This window comes from Astatotilapia calliptera, chromosome 3 (genome assembly GCF_900246225.1).
Source record: "Astatotilapia calliptera chromosome 3, fAstCal1.2, whole genome shotgun sequence".
Classification (NCBI taxonomy): Eukaryota; Metazoa; Chordata; class Actinopteri; order Cichliformes; family Cichlidae; genus Astatotilapia; species Astatotilapia calliptera.
The window spans coordinates 5,846,239-5,864,212 of record NC_039304.1 but is presented as its reverse complement, the minus strand read 5'-3'; the positions used below and the strand labels follow the sequence as shown (position 1 = coordinate 5,864,212).

Sequence of the window (17,974 nt, the reverse complement as noted above, 5' to 3'; positions counted from 1 at the left end):
ATCTCCACTCAAAAGGAAGCACTCAAAACGTGCGGCAATCCTAAATGGGCGTTCTTAAAGTCAGCAAAGAGGCACAGAAAAGAAGATCAGACACCAGCGAGGGAGGATAAGAAGGACAGACGCAACAACATTGTCATCCTCTATGTAGCCGGTGTATCAGAAAAACTCAGGAGAGTTTTCTCCAAGCATGACATCCTGGTGCATTTCAGACCCAGCAACACACTCAGACAAAAACTGGTTCACCCGAAAGACAAAACGCCAAAACACAGACTTAACAATGTGGTGTATGCTGTACAGTGCAGCGAGGAATGCCCAGACCTCTACATTGGAGAGACCAAACAGCCACTTCACAAGCGCATGGCACAACACAGAAGAGCCACCTCCACAGGACAAGACTCAGCAGTCCATCTGCATCTTAAGGATAAAGGACACTCTTTTGAGGATGCCAATGTTCACATTTTGGACAGAGAGGACAGATGGTTTGAAAGAGGAGTGAAAGAAGCCATCTATGTCCACTGTGAGCGACCATCTTTGAACAGAGGCGGTGGTTTACGACACCAACTGTCTGCCATCTATAATCCAGTTTTGAGTTCCCTCCCCAGACGCCTTAACGCCCACTCACATCCTGGGCCATCTGACCTCAGGAATTCGCATGATAAGGTGGGGCCAGGTTTCACAATGAGCTCACCCGAAACCCTGGCTGATTGGGACCCACACCCATTTTCACACCTTGGCTCAGGCGATTAAAAGATCATCAATCAGGGGGTCCTTTTGTCCCTCTGTGGGGGGATACTCCCACTAGGTTTAAATCTGGGACTCTCCCCCATTTAACCTTAGAACTGAAGAAGCTTCTCGGATGAGAGGTGAAACGTCTTCAAGCAACTTAAAGAAGTCCAGACGCTTTTCTTTGCAAGCTCCTTTGACAATAAAGAGCTATAATTATATCTGTGTGGCCTGGCTTAACCTCACAGAGACAAAGAAGCAAAGCTGATAAAAAACAATGGGTAGAAAGGAGAAAGACCCTCCTACTCTCCTGGCAGAGGTCCGAAGGATCTTCTAGGAATCACTCAACCATCCATTATCTGTTGCTCTCTAAGGCTCTCAGTGTAAGTTACCACACCACCTTACCCCAGTAAGAAGAAAACCTCTTTTATTGTACAGAAAATCCAGGGTTAACCCTGAAGTGAAAATTCTGCTCCCTCATTCACCAAACTAATTAATTATCTCGTTTCCATCTTTTAGTAATATGAACTGAGAAAAGTCAAGCGTGCAGCTGCCAAGATGCCACTTGCCACCAGTTTGGCCATATTTCAGAGCTGCAATATCACTGGAGTGCCCAAAAGCACAAGGTGTGCAATACTCAGAGACATGGCCAAGACGACCACCACTGAACAAGACACACAAGCTGAAACGTCAAGACTGGGCCAAGAAATATCTCAAGACTGGTTTTTCTAAGGTTTTATGGACTGATGAAATGAGAGTGAGTCTTGATGGGCCAGATGGATGGGCCCGTGGCTGGATTGGTAAAGGGCAGAGAGCTCCAGTCCGACTCAGACGCCAGCAAGGTGGAGGTGGAGTACTGGTTTGGGCTGGTATCATCAAAGATGAGCTTGTGGGGCCTTTTCGGGTTGAGGATGGAGTCAAGCTCAACTCCCAGTCCTACTGCCAGTTTCTGGAAGACACCTTCTTCAAGCAGTGGTACAGGAAGAAGTCTGCATCCTTCAAGAAAAACATGATTTTCATGCAGGACAATGCTCCATCACACTCGTCCAAGTACTCCACAGCGTGGCTGGCAAGAAAGGGTATAAAAGAAGAAAAACTAATGACATGGCCACCTTGTTCACCTGATCTGAACCCCATTGAGAACCTGTGGTCCATCATCAAATGTGAGTTTTACAAGGAGGGAAAACAGTACACCTCTCTGAACAGTGTCTGGGAGGCTGTGGATGCTGCTGCACGCAAGGTTGATGGTGAACAGATCAAAACACTGACAGAATCCATGGATGGCAGGCTTTTGAGTGTCCTTGCAAAGAAAGGTGGCTATGTTGGTCGCTGATTTGTTTTTGTTTTGTTTTTGAATGTCAGAAATGTATATTTGTGAATGTGGAGATGTTATATTGGTTTCACTGGTAAAAATAAATAATTGAAATGGGTATATATTTGTTTTTTGTTACGTGGCCTAATAATTATGCACAGTAATAGTCACCTGCACACACAGATATCCCCCTAAAATAGCTAAAACTAAAAACAAACTAAAAACTACTTCCAAAAACATTCAGCTTTGATATTAATGAGTTTTTTGGGTTCACTGAGAACATGGTTGTTGTTCAATAATAAAATTATTCCTCAAAAATACAACTTGCCTAATAATTCTGCACTCCCTGTATACAGGCAGTGTGCTAGGGAGTCTTCTCATTTCTCAGCCTGCTGCCTTTTCATAATTAGCTGATATGAATGCCTTGTGAGAGCTACAGAGTGTAAAAAAAAAACTCATTCAAGTTTGAGTGAGTGTATGAGGAGCTGGGGAATTATCGGAAATGATTTGAGGGAGTGTGTGTGTGTGTACAGTCACTTATAAAAGTCGAGATGCACTCTTCAAGTGTCTGTGAAATGGCATGGCTTTGATGCACACAGTTGTAGCTATCTTACCCCCGCTTGGGAACATGGTGTAATCATTTTGGAGAGTCAAAGGCACTACAGAATCTGGGAACAAGTCATATTTTCAGGATTTGGAAAGATAGTATGGAGTGTATAAATTTGGAGGACTTTATGAAGAAGCATTTCAGGTCAAGAACAGTTCTTAATATACAAGTACTGACAACCTACCCAGTCCTCCACCTATACTTGTTTACTAATATATTTTTCCTTTTCTTGCCATTATACACTTTTTTGTCATCTTTGCTTGCTGTGTGTGATAGGTTAAACCAGGCCACAGACTTACTGAAAGCTCTTTAATATAAAAGGAATACATTACCCCTAAAAGAAAAAAACAATCACATTACTTCCCTAATGTGAAGTAAAATAAAATATATTCCAGTTTTTACCACTAATGACTACCTTCTAAAGCAGTTAATAGGAGAAGTTCACATTAAACTATGAAGTATAATACCAAGGTTCAAAAGAAAACTTTCTAAGATTAAAAAAAACAAACAATGGGACTGGACAAAATCATAATGTTGTCTCTCACATGTACACAGAAGAAATACTTATCCTCAAGAGTTTCACTTCTAGGTAAAAAAGGTTAATAATAAATCTTAATAGTGACGCTTATAAATACAACTTACACTTTCCAATACATTACTGTTCAGAAGTTCAGAAGTATGCCAGATGACATACAAAGCAGAAAAGACACCATTCAAAGGCTGACCATGAACTGCAGTGTCCCAGGTTTTAGGATCATTTTTCAGGGTGCACTGTATATGCAATTTATAGCACAGCAAAGTACTGTGGATATAGAGAAAGGCTGCATACTAATGTATAACGGATAAAAATGTGTTTTGTGTGTGGTATAAAAATGTTGTTGTTGATAATTCTTCATAATGCAATCAGTAATTTTGTTTATAAAGGGCAGTATTTTCCAACTTTTTGGAGCCACAGCACATATTTCACATTAGAAAAACCACACCACCAAACAAAAATGTAACAAAAAACATATTGATAATTTTCTTACGCGCACCAGGTATAGCGGAATTGGCTTGGTTTATCCTCAGTATACCTTTTTACGTTCTTCTGACGACTACTCAAACATTGATATATATGCAGCTAGCATGCTGAAAAGGCAAGTGTTTTTAGTTGTCTCTAGGTCTCTGTTCTCCATACCTCATGAACACCTAATATGCATTACATGCATTACACCAAGTCAGCAAAATATTCAGATTCTTCACATTTCCAGGGCATTGAAAAGTGGAATGCTGTCAAAGCTGTTTGCCTTTCTGAATAATGCACAATCACCCCTTTGATATCTGGGTTTAGGCTATAGGAACGTGGGCCTGTCACTCCAAACTCTCCAGATGTTTACACCTGAAAAGAACCCCTTGCTGTCACTTTTAAATACAGTAGCCAACTTTAATTTTCTAACTTGTAGGTTTAATCATTTGCAGGGGCAATATTTTTACTTCAACCACATAACAAAGTATTTTTCAGAGCCTAAACCTAACCAGGTGTAGTGTTACTTAGACTATCAACAAAACATGAATGAAAACCAAAGGAAGCAAAGTTTAAATACACAGCTACAAAAAGGATACAAAATAAGATGTACTGCACTAATCCACTAATGCCAGTGCTGCTTCATCTATTATTCATGTGCACGATATTTCAGCAGTCAAGGCGCATATGGAAAGGGTATATCTGGCACCTCTTTAAAGACATTCGTATCAGAATGTCAACAGGCTGGCAGTAACTGATGCTTTGGGAGGGATCACCTAAAATAATATAGGAATAAAACCAAACTTTCATGGAAACAAGTCTCAACTACAAAAAAGAAAGGAATAACCTTTAGACCTTTATTATAACATTGCTAGTTAATATGGTTAAGTGGCATGCATTATTTTTCCATTGAAGGTATGATTGATTATAATAAACTAGTTTGCAAAGAGTAAACTTTGATTTGGCTTTGGCATTTGTCTGGCAGATGCACATTACCCTGCCATGCCAGCTAAATTAAGCATGAAAATCAAGCTTGGATATAGAATTATAGCTTTAAAAAGGCTACATAAGGACTTGCAGGACTGAAAAATTATCCTTTTTTCTAAAAGTCTGTAAATGTGACCGGCAACTTAAAGAACAAAATTGTATTTTGTCATAATAATAATAATAATAATAATAATAATAATAATTATTATTATTATTATTATTGTTGTTGTTGTTGTTGTTGTTGTTGTTGTTGTTGTTGTTGTTGTTGTTATTATAGGGTCTTTATGTTACAATATAAGGCATCCTTGAGGTGACTGTGTTTTTGATTTGGCACCATACGAATAAAACTTAAAATTGGAAAATTGAACAATAATGTTTAGTGTGTGGCTCTCACTCTTAGTGCTATAACATAGACGTGAAAGTGAGAATTTTGGGGGGGTCAAGGAATTCATTTCTGACTCCAGAACAAACTATACAAAAGGAGTGAGTCTTGGAAGTAAGAAATATCAGATTACATTATTTTGATTTTACATAATAAAGTGGTAATAATGAACATTCACACTTCTATTACTTAAGAAGTTCCCTTTTTACCCAAGCCAAAGTGAGGGAAGAATGTCAAGGATTCTGTTCCTATCCGAAAAGTCATTTGATTTAAATTTGTGATAAATGCTTTTCTTTTTTCTTTTTTTTCCTGAGCACTGTCTTATCTATGCGCCCTCATTATTTGATCCTTATTTATTAAGGTCAGTGAGATATTATCTTGCTGAGGTAGAAACTGTATTTGTGAACTAAGGGGAAGGAGAGAGAATCGTTTTTAAAAAATTCAAGGTACCGTACCAGAAATCGAAACTTTTTCAAAATCTACAAGTATGCAATTATACTAAGCAACATTTATATAAGAAATGCACCCAAAACATAATACTTTGCAGGGGTTGTTACATTTGCAAAAACGGTATAAACATCTCAATTCAACGTCTGCATAACAATGATCGCATGGCATTTTGAACATCCACTGACTGACTCTACATTGGAGTGAGTGTTTCTTTACTGTTAATCATTTTTACTTTTGTCTCCCGTTGATTTAACATCTCCTTGATTACTTCGTTTTTTTCCATTTTGTCAGTCATGCATATAAAACTAGGGCTACAATTAAAAGCATACTTATTGATTGACTGTCACAGGCTTCTAACGGATGATCACTGCTACCAGTGAATTTCAGAATAAATCATTCCATTAACTTTCATTATATTGATTATAACTGATTTTGGTGACACTAAAAGGCTTTAATAAGAAGCCAATCATGAAAAAAATCACACTCCATTAAACAATGTCTTATAGCAGCAGCAAGGAGTAAGCATTACTGTCTTTGTCTGTAATCTTACTTGAGTATCTTGAGGGGAATCGAGGTATCTTTGATGGCAACGATGACACCACCGTGGTCCAGATACAGGATATGATGCTCCTCCTCAAACACCTTTCAAAAGCAACATATTTAGAAATAACAAAAGGCATGACAGTCAAAGGCTAATAAACAATTTGAAATGATAGATATAATATACTTTTTTATCCTCTCAGATTCTCCTCAGTGGAAAGCTGAAATGGTGAGGTCAGAATGGGAAGAGTGAAGCAGTATAAAAGAAGAATTAAGATAGAGGATGTGTACCTGTCTCCACGTCTTTCCGCAGTCTGAAGAGATATACATTTCTTCCTTATACTCTACTAGCTTGGAGCCCAGGTTACCTGAAGGCACAATGAGGAATGGAGAATTTTATCAGGCATGAAGTGAGCCTTCATGTGGGGCAGGCAACAATAATGGATTCAAACTGTGTTAGGGATGCTAGAAAGGGAATAACTGAAGAGACAAAGTCACAAAGGTTGAGCGCTCCTCGAGAACTTTTTATTGCTGTGTGTGGGGTTTTTTTGTTTGTTTTTTTTACATTTGGCCAAAAGGAGAGAATATGTTTGAATTCTGAATCTGCCAAAATTAGCTAAGTTATAAAAAAGGATTTATCTCTTTCTCTGATCAAAGCTGGAGGCGTATATTTGAATATCGGAATAGATTTTCTGATTTAGTAAAGTTACGCTTTAAACCCGAATATCTTAAGGGTTTAGAGTTTGTACTTCTTTTTTAAATTAAAATGTAGCTACAATGTGTGTGCTTCAGTAACACGTCACTAATTTTAATAACTTTTTTGGTAATGTTGTTGCTATAAAGTTTCCAGACAACCAGTGAAGACCCCAACAGGTTATACAGACGTATGATGTATGTTTTGTGAAAAATTAATTTAGCCAATGAAGATGTCACCCACTGGTTTCTGGACTAATTCGGAAGGTTAAAGGTTATTTTTTGGTTATTTTTTTCAGATATCAGTGGAAGAGTGCTGGAGAAGTGGGCAGCCCTGGTACCTCCTAAATAAGAGTCCACGTATTTAGGAGCCAGGTTAAGGCAGGTACTTAAGGGGCCAGGATGTCTCCTTCTCCAGGCCTCTGTCATCTTCCCCCAACCTATGAGGGTCATACACGATTCCAGTAAGGACTCGAGGTGGTATACCGTAGGCTATGGTTATAGGGCCATACACAGTCCAAAATCAACCAGAATCGGGTTTGCCTCGGGAATTTGGTTGAAGCATGGTGGGTGAGTATTAAGTGTGTGAATGGGAATGTGCAAATGTAGTACCACTTAAATTAAATATAAGTGCAAAACAATGACTACAACTATGCCTTACAGTATGCATCCACTGATTCTAAGTATAGATTGGACAGAATAATAAGTTAGTGGGGCAATATCTGACGGTGTGCTCTGAATGCTGATGTGAGGTCATGTGATACTGTAGAGAGGGACACTTGTGTTGGTGAAGAGAACACCAGTTGCTGGTGGTGAAGAGCTGCTGGGAAATGGCTTTTCAGGCAGCCCATTACAAACCCATACCTGGCCTGTAAACTATGAAAAGAATAGGCCTGATTTTACTGGCATTTGTGCTAGTGCAACACTAGCATTTGTGCTAGTGTTGCCTATCCTGTCCTGAATGCCAGCTGGTTAATCCAGTGTCTATGCCAAAATCACCTCGACACCTCCTAACCCTCATGGAAGTCCCAGTCAAGTGTATTATTATGAACTTACACAAGGTAAGAGCTTTATTACAGGGGACCAAGTCAATTCAAATGAACTTATTCTGCTCTACATAAATAGACAAGAGCCTATTTAGGTCACACATATTCCCAAGTGGGGATTGTTTATTATGAAGTTGTGTGAACTGACAGAGGCAGAGCAACTTAGATTTACCATTTCAACTTCCTAAAAGCATGGAAGAAGGCGAAGCTTGTGTCTCTGGTGAGCTAGGTGAACGTGCTTCCCTGTGATAACCATCTCTCACCGGCTGAGAGTGCATATATAGCTAAGTTGCAACTGAGCTATATCTGATGCGTTTTTTCTCTGGGGCCAGGTTGCACTAACCTCATAAAGTATATTTTGGTAACTTTCCCAAGGCTGTCAGTTCAGTTACAACCCTATAGGCTGCAAAAACACCAAAGCAAAATGGTTCTCAAAGAATTGAAGGCAATGCTGGAGATGGGGCATATAAGAGTCACTCAGTTTCTGATATAGTCCCATTGTTCTTGTTGTGGTTGTCTAAGGGTGGGCCTAGCTTGGAGAGCATGGCACACCTTGATGCAGCTCAGTGTCCTGTGGTAACTGTGGGCAGGGATAGCTCAGTAGGTAGAGTGGTGGCCCCATGATCGGAAGGTCGGGGGTTCGATTCCCCTGAACAGCTACCCTGAGGTACCCCTGAGCAAGGTACCATCCCTACACACTGCTCCCTGGGCGGCCAATGGCTGCCCACTGCTTCACTGAATGAATGGGTTAAATGCAGAGAGGAATTTCCCCACGGGGATCAATAAAGTACACTTTCTTTCTTTTCTATATAAATAAAATTCAATTCAAAAACTATACTGTGTGTCTTTGTTTCTGTGAGAGTTTTTTTTTTTTAAGCAGAAATGGGCTTTAGTAGAAAATCAAAAGTGTGACTTAAATGGCTTGTTTTCTCTTTTTCACAAACAGACACAGGCAGCTTACTCACTGACTTAATTTCATTTTCAAGCCTTTTTTGCTTTCTGTCAGCAATGCCCCCACAAAGACAAATATAGTAAAGTATCCAATAAATAAAATTGCTGGCAGTTTAGTAAACTCCACCTTGTGTAAAAGTCCCCAGGCATGAAGCAGTGTGGCAGCAGTTTTATACTCCACCACTGCACAGACAGAAAGGAACAGCCAAAGCTTTTCCCTTGGTAAATTAACTGTATTTTTTCTCTGGAGGAAAGGGGTTTTCTTGCCTAACCATGCAAACTCTTTACATAAATACTGTGCAAAAATCTTGAGCCACACCTTATTTCTTTATATTTTGATAGGAAAATGGGAAATTGCTGGGAAATACAATATAAAAGAAAAAAACCTCAAATTTGTTCAGTTGTAACAAACTTTATTCACCTTTATTCTTCAGCACAGCCTGAATTCTCTTAGGCAAGCTTTCTTTTTGTCATTCCTTTAAGTTGTCTTCAGGAATAGTTCTCCTTGATTCTTGAAGGACATTCCAAAGATCCTTTTGAGATAGTGGCTGCTTTTTCTCTGTTCTCTGCTAAGATGACCCCACACTGATTCAGTTACATTGAGATCTTAGCACTGGGGAGGCCAATACATGACTGGTAACGTTTCATCGTGGTTTTTTTATAATTAGGTATGTTTTTACTGCATTGGCAGTTTGTTTGGAATACTTGTTACACTGAACAACAAACCATCTGTGATGGTTTGGTACTGAATTTCAGTCAGTGGTGTTGGAGATCTTGTCAAACCTGATGAACTTATGAATACAGAAAACACTGTCTGATTTTGATCTGGCTTGCAATATCAAAAGTGCCTGGAAAGCAATTGGCTAATGGCCAATCATTTTTCAGCCCGATAATTATCCCAAACCCACTTCCAATGCTGTAAAAATATACCTGGATAGAAAAACGCACAGTTGAACACTATCACACATGGAACCCAGAACTTAACATTACTGAAGCAGTGTGGGAAAGGAAAAAAAGGCAGCTAACATCCTTGGAGAGTTTAGGCTGTGCGGAAGAATAAAGGTAGTCATCTCGAATCTTGACTTTCAAGCTAGACAAAATTGTACAAACTCTGGGTTTTGCCTTTTAAATTATATTTACATGATATTGTATTTGTACAGGTTTCAATAGATCGCTACATTGGCAAATGAAGACTCAAGACTATTTCATTGGATGGATGGCATGGATAGACTTTTCCATCTCACTTTATATTAGGGGCTTGCTGCTGTACTGCTTCCATGTCACTCTACCCATCCTCCTCATTCACACCAGCCCTTTGCATGTCCTCCATCACAGCATCAGCAAATCTTCTCTTTGATCTTCTTCTCTTCCTCCTGCCTGGCAGAGCCATATTTAATATTCTTTGTCCAGTATATCCACTATCCCTCCTCTGCACATGTCCAAACCATCTCAGCCTTGGCTCTTTGTCAACCTGAGCTGTCCCTCTGATACACCGATCTACTCTGATATACTGTAAGTTTCGGGCTATAAGGCGCTACTTTTTGCACAAGCTTTGAACCCTGCGGCTTTTAGTCAGGTGCGGCTTTTCTATGGATCGTCCATGACTTTTGTGATATCGTAAGACGATTGTTTTGGTTGTTCCGCTGTTGTACGGCACTACGTTGCCTGGCGGAAGGGCATGTGATCAGACACACAAGAGTACAAGGGTACAAGAGTGGTAACACTGGTCACATGTCCGTCCGCCAGGCAACGTAGTGCCGTATGAAGTAGCGCGAAAAACAAACTTGATTAGCAAGGCTCTCAGCGAGGGAAATAGAGCTGCTGCACGTACCCTTGGTATAAACGAATCAATGGTGAGACGCTGGAGACGCCAGCGTAAAAAACTAGCTCAGTCCAAAAAGACGAAAAAAGCTTTCAGAGGAAATAAGAGCAGATGGTTTAAACTTGAAGACTGGATGAACACACAGAGAGCAAACGGGCGAGGTGTTTCAACTGTGCAGATCTGATTAAAAGCCAAAACAGTCGCCAACGAAATGAAGATAGAAAATTTCAGAGGTGGGCCATCCTGGTGTCACAGATTTATGAAACGAAAAGGACTGTCCATCAGGGCACGGACGACGGTGTGTCAGCAACTCCCTTCCGACTACGCAGAGAAAATAACAAACTTCCGCAAATTCACACTAAGAAATAAAAACAAATGTATTCCATCGGACCGGATGAGATCATAAACATGGATGAAGTGCCGTTGACGTTTGACCTGTTAATAAGCAAGGTGAATCAACCATCACGGTGAGAACCACTGGCCATGAGAGAACAAATTTCATTTGTGTGCTGGTCTGCACAGCATCAGGGTTTAAACTTCTGCCAATGGTGATTTTTAAGCGAATGACTATGCCAATAGAAAAGATCTCTGCTAAAGTCAACAAGAAAGGGTGGATGGTGGAAAGCGTAATGAAGGAGTGGCTGCAAGAGTGCTATGGGAAGCGACCTGGAGGATTCTTTCCCCCAAAAAAAGCGTTGCTTGTTTTGGACAGCATGAGGGCCCATATCACAGATTCTGTGAAAGCAGCCATTAAGAGCACAAACTCGATTCCAGCTGTGATTCCTGGAGGCACAATGAAGCACCTGCAGCCACTCGACATAAGTGTGAATTGTGCGTTCAAAGTAGCACTACGCGTTCAGTGGGAGGCGTGGATGATGAGCGGCGATAAATCATTCACCAAAACTGGTTGCATGCAAAGAGCAAGTTTTGCCCAAGGCTGTCAGTGGATTCTGACAGCATGGAGAAGTGTGAAAACATCCACGATCACCAACAGATTTTGAAGGGCTGGACTGCTGCGTGATGTAGAGGGGGACACCGCCATGGCCCTTCAGAGGGTGTTCAACTCCGACACTGACAACGAGGATTTCTTTGGTTTTGAAAGCGACAACGAAGGAGAGAAGCGGAGAGTGGATGACGAAGCCATCCTAAGCCTGTTTGTTTCCGACACTGGAGAAGAGGACTTTGGTGGTTTTAGTGCGCAGGAAGAAGAGAAAGATGGTGGTGAATGACTGACTTTTCTTCTTGTTAAAGCTGTGTCACTGCACCTGAGCCTAAAAGGTAGGCCGAATCTATTTTTCTGGTGTGCTGTAGGTCATTGTTATACACTACATTTGTTACTCGTTTATAAAGCACAGTACATGTTTCGTACTTGTAATTACCTGTACTTGTATATATTAATCAAAGGGATGTGTTCCCAAACAGCCATCTCTTTCCTGATAATCCCCTTTGTGCATATTCTCTTACATATGGTAAGTAAACATTAAAACACCTGCGCCTTTCAGTCAGGTGCGGCTAATGTATGTACAAAACAGAATTTTCCCCTGATTTTAGCTTGTGCAGCTAATATTCAGGTGCGCTTTGTAGTCCGGAAAATACGGTACTCATTTCTAATCTTGTTTATCCTGGTTACTCTCAATGAAAACCTGCTCCCTACTCTCACTATAGATCAAAATGTTGTCTGCAAACATCGTAGTCCACAGAGACTCCTGCCAGACCCCAACCTGACTCAGACCTCAATCACCACAGAAAACAAGAAGGGGCACACAGCTGATCCTGGATTTAATACCACAGCCACCTTGAACCCCTCTGTAATTCCTATGACACATTTTGCCATTGTTTTGCTGTCCTCATACATCTCCTGCACCACCCTCACATACTTCTCTGCAAATCCCAACTTCCTCTCAGCACCCTATCATACACTTCCTCTAAATCTACAAAGACACAGCCAACCCCTCTAGAACATTCAAGAAACAAGTTACATAAAGTGAAAACAAGTGGAGGAAGCTCATAAAAAATTACATAAATAAAAATAGGTTTACTTACCAGCACCCATAATAAGACCGGGAGCAGAGTCTTTGGTGTGGACAGTCCCAGACACATAGGGGTTGTCTGCCCAGCGCAAGTGGAGGTGGAGGTGACAGTCCGGCTGCAGAGGAGACACATGTAGAAAGAACTTAGGAAGCACTCAGATCCACCCACCAAAACAATGTTCAATGTGGCCCAAAGTACTTAGAGTAAAATAGTGGGTCTACTGAATACCGGAGCACTCGCTCAGCAATATTTAATGAGTCTTACGACAGATACCTGATTATCCCACTGCAAACTAATCGCAGTTCAAAAGGGTTTTAGTTCTGTTAATCAAACTGTATTTGTGACAGATATTTAATGAATGATAATTCATTTCAAATATGAGAATCAGAGTGGAGAGTCACCAGTGCAAACGTTAGGCATTTTATGAATTACATTTCCACTTGTTGCTTCAAACCCTAATGCCGAGGATGTTGACTGCAGTTTCAATAGAAATGTATTGTTTTGCACAAAAGATTGTCATGAACTGTTTCTGATAATATATCAAAAACCAGTGTTTGCAAATAGCTGGAAAGCAAGTTTGATCTATAAGAACCTGAAGACTTGTTGGTTGCATCAGATCATTACTCACCAAGATCCATCTCTGTTTTATGAATTACAAACAGTATATTACATCACTTTGGCTCATTCCAAAATAGGGTTTTCAGTATGCTTTCTCATAGATTCCAAAGCAGTGAAGACAAATTGTTGGTTAGGTAGCACAGGACATATTCTTCAGCAGTGTAAGTTAAGTACCATCAGAGGTGTAGTGCTGTTTGTCTAAACACTGTTTTAAAAAATGTTAGTGTGTCTGACTTTACCTGTACCAACTGTACCTACAACTAGCTGTTTTACAACTACTCTTTCAAGAATTTCTGAAATAAAAAGAAGGCTGGCGATTGGCCTATAATTAACTAAAACAGCAAGTGCTGGCTTTTTAAGTAATGGTTTAATTTTTGCCACCTTAAAAGCCTGTGGCATGTAGCATGTTACACTGATCACATTTAAGATCGACGCAATCATTAATGGTAGGAGTTTTATAGGAATGGGGTTTAAGAATGGGAACAAATTAACCTTTTATACCCTATGTAATTTTGCCAGTGTCTGGCTATATGTGCTTTGTGCAGAATTGCTCAGTAAATATATAAAAATCTTTTAGCATCTGCACATTTCTTTGTGGTGCTTCGTGGAGCACGCAAACTACAACACACCGCATTCCGAAACGATAAACTTCTCCTGTGTATAGAGGTCATTTCTCTTAACCAGTCTCTGTCAGGTAATGGCTACAGCTGACAGCACGTGCCTGTTACACTGACATATAGATAGTAGATAGTACATCTGCTATCTGGCTTTGTCTATCTCTGTGAGTTGTGATGTCAGTGAGGCAATACATGTGATGTCAGCTTTTGAAATAAAGCCGCCTCTCTGACTGATAGATGTAATAACTGGAATCCAGGCAAGGTAATTCTGTTGAGGTATGGAAGAGGCTAAAGGGAAGAGAGGTCAATATCAGAGCGACCAACCACGGCTCAGAGATGGTAAATGAGTCTCAAACTGATATCTGTGTCCTACCTCCAGATGTGTCAGCTGACTGAAGCGATGGTTCAAATAAAAGAACAGACTCACACCCCCTCTATCTCCCTGCGAGGTATGATGTATGGATATCAGACTGCGGGTGAATCATTGCTCTTTGCTGACTAGCCTACCCCTACAGCAGCAACTTTGACAAGATGGATGGCAAAGCTAGGAGGGCATCTCAAACACATCCTTCAATGTACAACACTCATCCTTCCTTCGCTTACTTTATGCTTACACTCTGAACAACCTAGTCAACAGGTCTGAACAGTCTGATTGATTGCTGCTTGTGCAAGATTGCATCTGCACTTCAGTTTATAGATACAAAGTCTAAGCCAAGTGTCTACTACTACTATGTACAATATGCATGACTATGTGCAGTACTAACGTACTCTGTAAAAATCTGTATTGAGTACAGACTAGTTTGGTTAGATGGATGCTTACCGCTTTGCAACTGACAGGTTTGCCATTCATGTCAGTGGTAGGTGGGGCCAAGGGTTCCCAGTCACGTCCTTTGTTGTAAGTTATTACAGTTGCCACTCTTCCATCAATTTTCTGGTTTGCCAAGAAGACTCCTTTGATTCCACGTACCTGACAGAATGAGATAGATTTTTCATAGCTTGGGTTAATTTTGCAAAAAGTTATTTCTGTTGCCCTTTTAAAGAAATCTTTGAACATGATGCAAGTCATTTTGAAAAAAAAATGTGGTATATATGTAACTACTGCTTAATCTTCTGTCAGCTGCTCCCTCTAGGGCAGGGGTGGGGGAACTCCAGGCCTCAAGGGCCGGTTCATTACTTGGCCTCTGGAGAACTTCAAGACATGTTGAGGAGGTAATTTAACCATTTAAATTAGCTGTGTTGGGTCAAGGACACATCTAAAACCTGCAGGACACTGGCTGTCGAAGCCTGGAGTTCCCCTACACCTGCTATAGGGGTTACCGCAGCAGATCATCTCATCCTATCCCTAGAAGGTCACCCCGAATGACAATCTTAATATATTCTACCATCTCTATCTCTGCCTCCTGTCTTTTTATTAATGTCACCATCTCCAAAACATACATCATACTAGGTCTCAGTACCCTCTTACAAATCTTTCCTTTCATTGTGTTGATGCATGCTCAATCATCCAGGTAAGGAAATCCCCCAAAACTGATTCTGGATGATCATGTTTACTGTAAACCAACACATACCAGTATGTAAGATTTGATCATTATCATCCACTGGAGCACAAACTGGGTGTCATCAGGGCTATACAACACAGAGTGAACACAATCCCCACGGATACAGCAGCCAGGGAAGCAAGAATCACTTGGATGTGCGAGGAAACATTTGTCCCACTGAAAAAATTACGTCCAGATGAACAGAATCAACTTTATGGGCTTTCCTTTTATTCTTGCTACCTCTCACAGAACAAGAATTTATGTTAACTACTAAAACAAAATGTGACACAGATGCTAAAATAAAGACAAAGTTGTAAATTCAATCAGCTGACTGACAGCAGCTTAACATTGGCTAATACTAAGCTAGAGGTCATGTAAAACAAATTAGGCTGTATTAGCCAAACCCTTGTATGTAGTTCAACAAGCAAAGGGAATGTTCTCTTCCAGCTGAGTCACTCAGTAGAACACATGTGGTATGGGATATCTCGCAGGATCTTTTTGGTGTAGTGGAAGTAGATCTTTTTTCTTTGCTCACTGCCCCTACTTCTCCATAACCAACTATTATTGCACCTCTGGGGATGAATGCGATAGCGCATGTTCCTTGACATGTTCCTGTATGCCTTTCCCCCAAAGGAAATGATACCAGTAATTCAAGAAAGAGTGTCTCAGCAGTGCCTCTCTCAGATTCTAGTGGCCCCTTGGTGACCAGCAAAGCTGTGGTATGCAGAGATAATCAGTGTGTTGGCAGTGAGGCCGTCCTCTCTGCAGGACCTCCTCTCTCAGGTGGGAGGGGAGGTGATTCATCCATGCTCAGAACTATGGCAGCTGCATACTTGCCTGTTGAGAGGTCAAACTTGGTAACCAGGTCTTCACCCACATGTGGCGGCAAAAATTTAGAGTGCTGGAGCTTCATATACTAGAGGCTTGTATGCATACAAACAACAGAACTTTGAGCAATGGAGCCAAAACCGACGCATTCTCCCATTCCAGTGCTCTATTGTGGATGTTTTAAAATTCCTGCAGGGACTGCTGGATAAAGGTCTTACCTTTTCTATCATTAAATTTTTTTGACATCTATATGTGCTAATCATAATTGCTTTAATGGGGGTCACAGCAGGTATACAGTGCACCAACTGAATCTTTAAGTCTGTATATATGAAGTTCCTTTCATATAAGACTACGTTGCTTCTTGCTTTGGGTTCTACAAAGCCAGTTGGTGACATTCATGCTTTGCCTTCTTGAACACAGTTTTCTGTTGGCCTCGGAGTTATACTATGTATGAATGTAACATTTACCTAAGGTTATTCCTGTGGCTTGTAGCTCTCTGAAATTTGAGCTTCTGAGTTTCTGCCTCCTTCCTTTGGCTTCTGAGGAGCAGAGGAGGCTGCTTTTTCTGTGTCTGGTGTGAGTACTGAATATATACATTGACTGCACTCAGAATGTGTGTTTATCTGACCAGTTGATTGCCTGCTTTGCTAATCCAGTCAATAGTAGAGCTCTTTCTAAACAGAAGCTCTCCCAGTGGATTATGAAGGCTTACTGGCATAACGCTCCAAGAGTCTCTCTTTGCCTCTGGGTGTGAGAGCACATTTTATTTATTATTATTGTATTATTTTAGGTATTTATTCTGTTATGTTGCCCGGTCTTATAATAGAATACACCTTGAGGCGACTGATGATTTGGGGCTAAATAAATAACGCTGAATTGAATATGAGGTAATGAATGAGAATTGGGAAATTCAGGGGCTCTTTTTAAAGGGGTCATTGTGGATGATATTTATGCTGCAAACATGTTCAATTCTATCACTTAGAAGTGATCGCTCCTTCATTACCTTATTTTGTCCTTTCTGCTTAGTCTACAATGCACTAGGTCCCACTTAGGTCTGGTGGCTGCTTTCCGGGGCCTGTATATATTTCCCACACTATATGTGTTGTACCAAGTAAAATGACTGAAAAGGAACAAAGTGTGATGTCTGTAACTTCTGTTCCCTCAAGGAGCAGAATGAGGTAGACTTTCAGGATACTCCTCTGTGTAGCATAGCTCAGTGAAGGGCAGCTACAAAACTGAGGGATGACTGCGATGACAGGGTTGTGTAAGTATGGGAAGAGCTGTGCATATGTCATCACATCATCTGCCTTAAAGGTGTGAATACAGGTGTCTTTGGCCAGGGCATGCAGGGGTGTGATAACCCACAATATACAGTATGTGTTTTACCTCATTGATGTCCTACAAGGAACAGAAGCTATAGACATTAACACTTTGATTTATTGCTTTTTTATGTGTGCTAGTTCAGTTTTTAATATTACCGGTACTGGTTTTATGTTGTAATCTAGATAAAGGAATCTAAAACTGGAATTTAACGTAACTTTGAATTCCAGAGTCTGAGTCATAATATCAAATAGAATATGCCGTTTAACCATCATTAAGGTTTAAACCACTGGACTGTTAAAGTTTAATTCACAGAAATCAATATCTACTGCATAGTTTTTGTGGCTGTGATATTGTTAGCTTTAGGTTCTGAAGATAAAATATAAAAGACTGAAACAATAATGAACAAAAACATTTAGACCAAGCCAGGCAGCATATCAGATATGTCTGCTTCTATAGCCTTCCTCAGCTCTCAGTGGCACTGATGTCCACACAAGAGAAACAAA

The 17,974-nt window shown here is 40.4% G+C and overlaps 1 protein-coding gene across 5 annotated transcripts in view; it reads right to left on the bottom strand.

Moving 5' to 3' along the window:
- sorcs2 (sortilin-related VPS10 domain containing receptor 2) overlaps positions 1-17,974 on the bottom strand; it is a 367,598-nt gene that overhangs the window by 22,551 nt on the left and 327,073 nt on the right. For all 5 annotated transcript variants that reach the window (XM_026160567.1, XM_026160560.1, XM_026160578.1 and 2 more), the window contains exons 10-13: positions 14,603-14,749; positions 12,560-12,662; positions 6,296-6,372; positions 6,015-6,106 (exon numbers count right to left, since the gene is read on the bottom strand). In XM_026160567.1, coding sequence (XP_026016352.1) covers positions 6,015-6,106; positions 6,296-6,372; positions 12,560-12,662; positions 14,603-14,749 — 419 coding nt within the window. The remainder of the gene's footprint in view (positions 1-6,014; positions 6,107-6,295; positions 6,373-12,559; positions 12,663-14,602; positions 14,750-17,974) is intronic.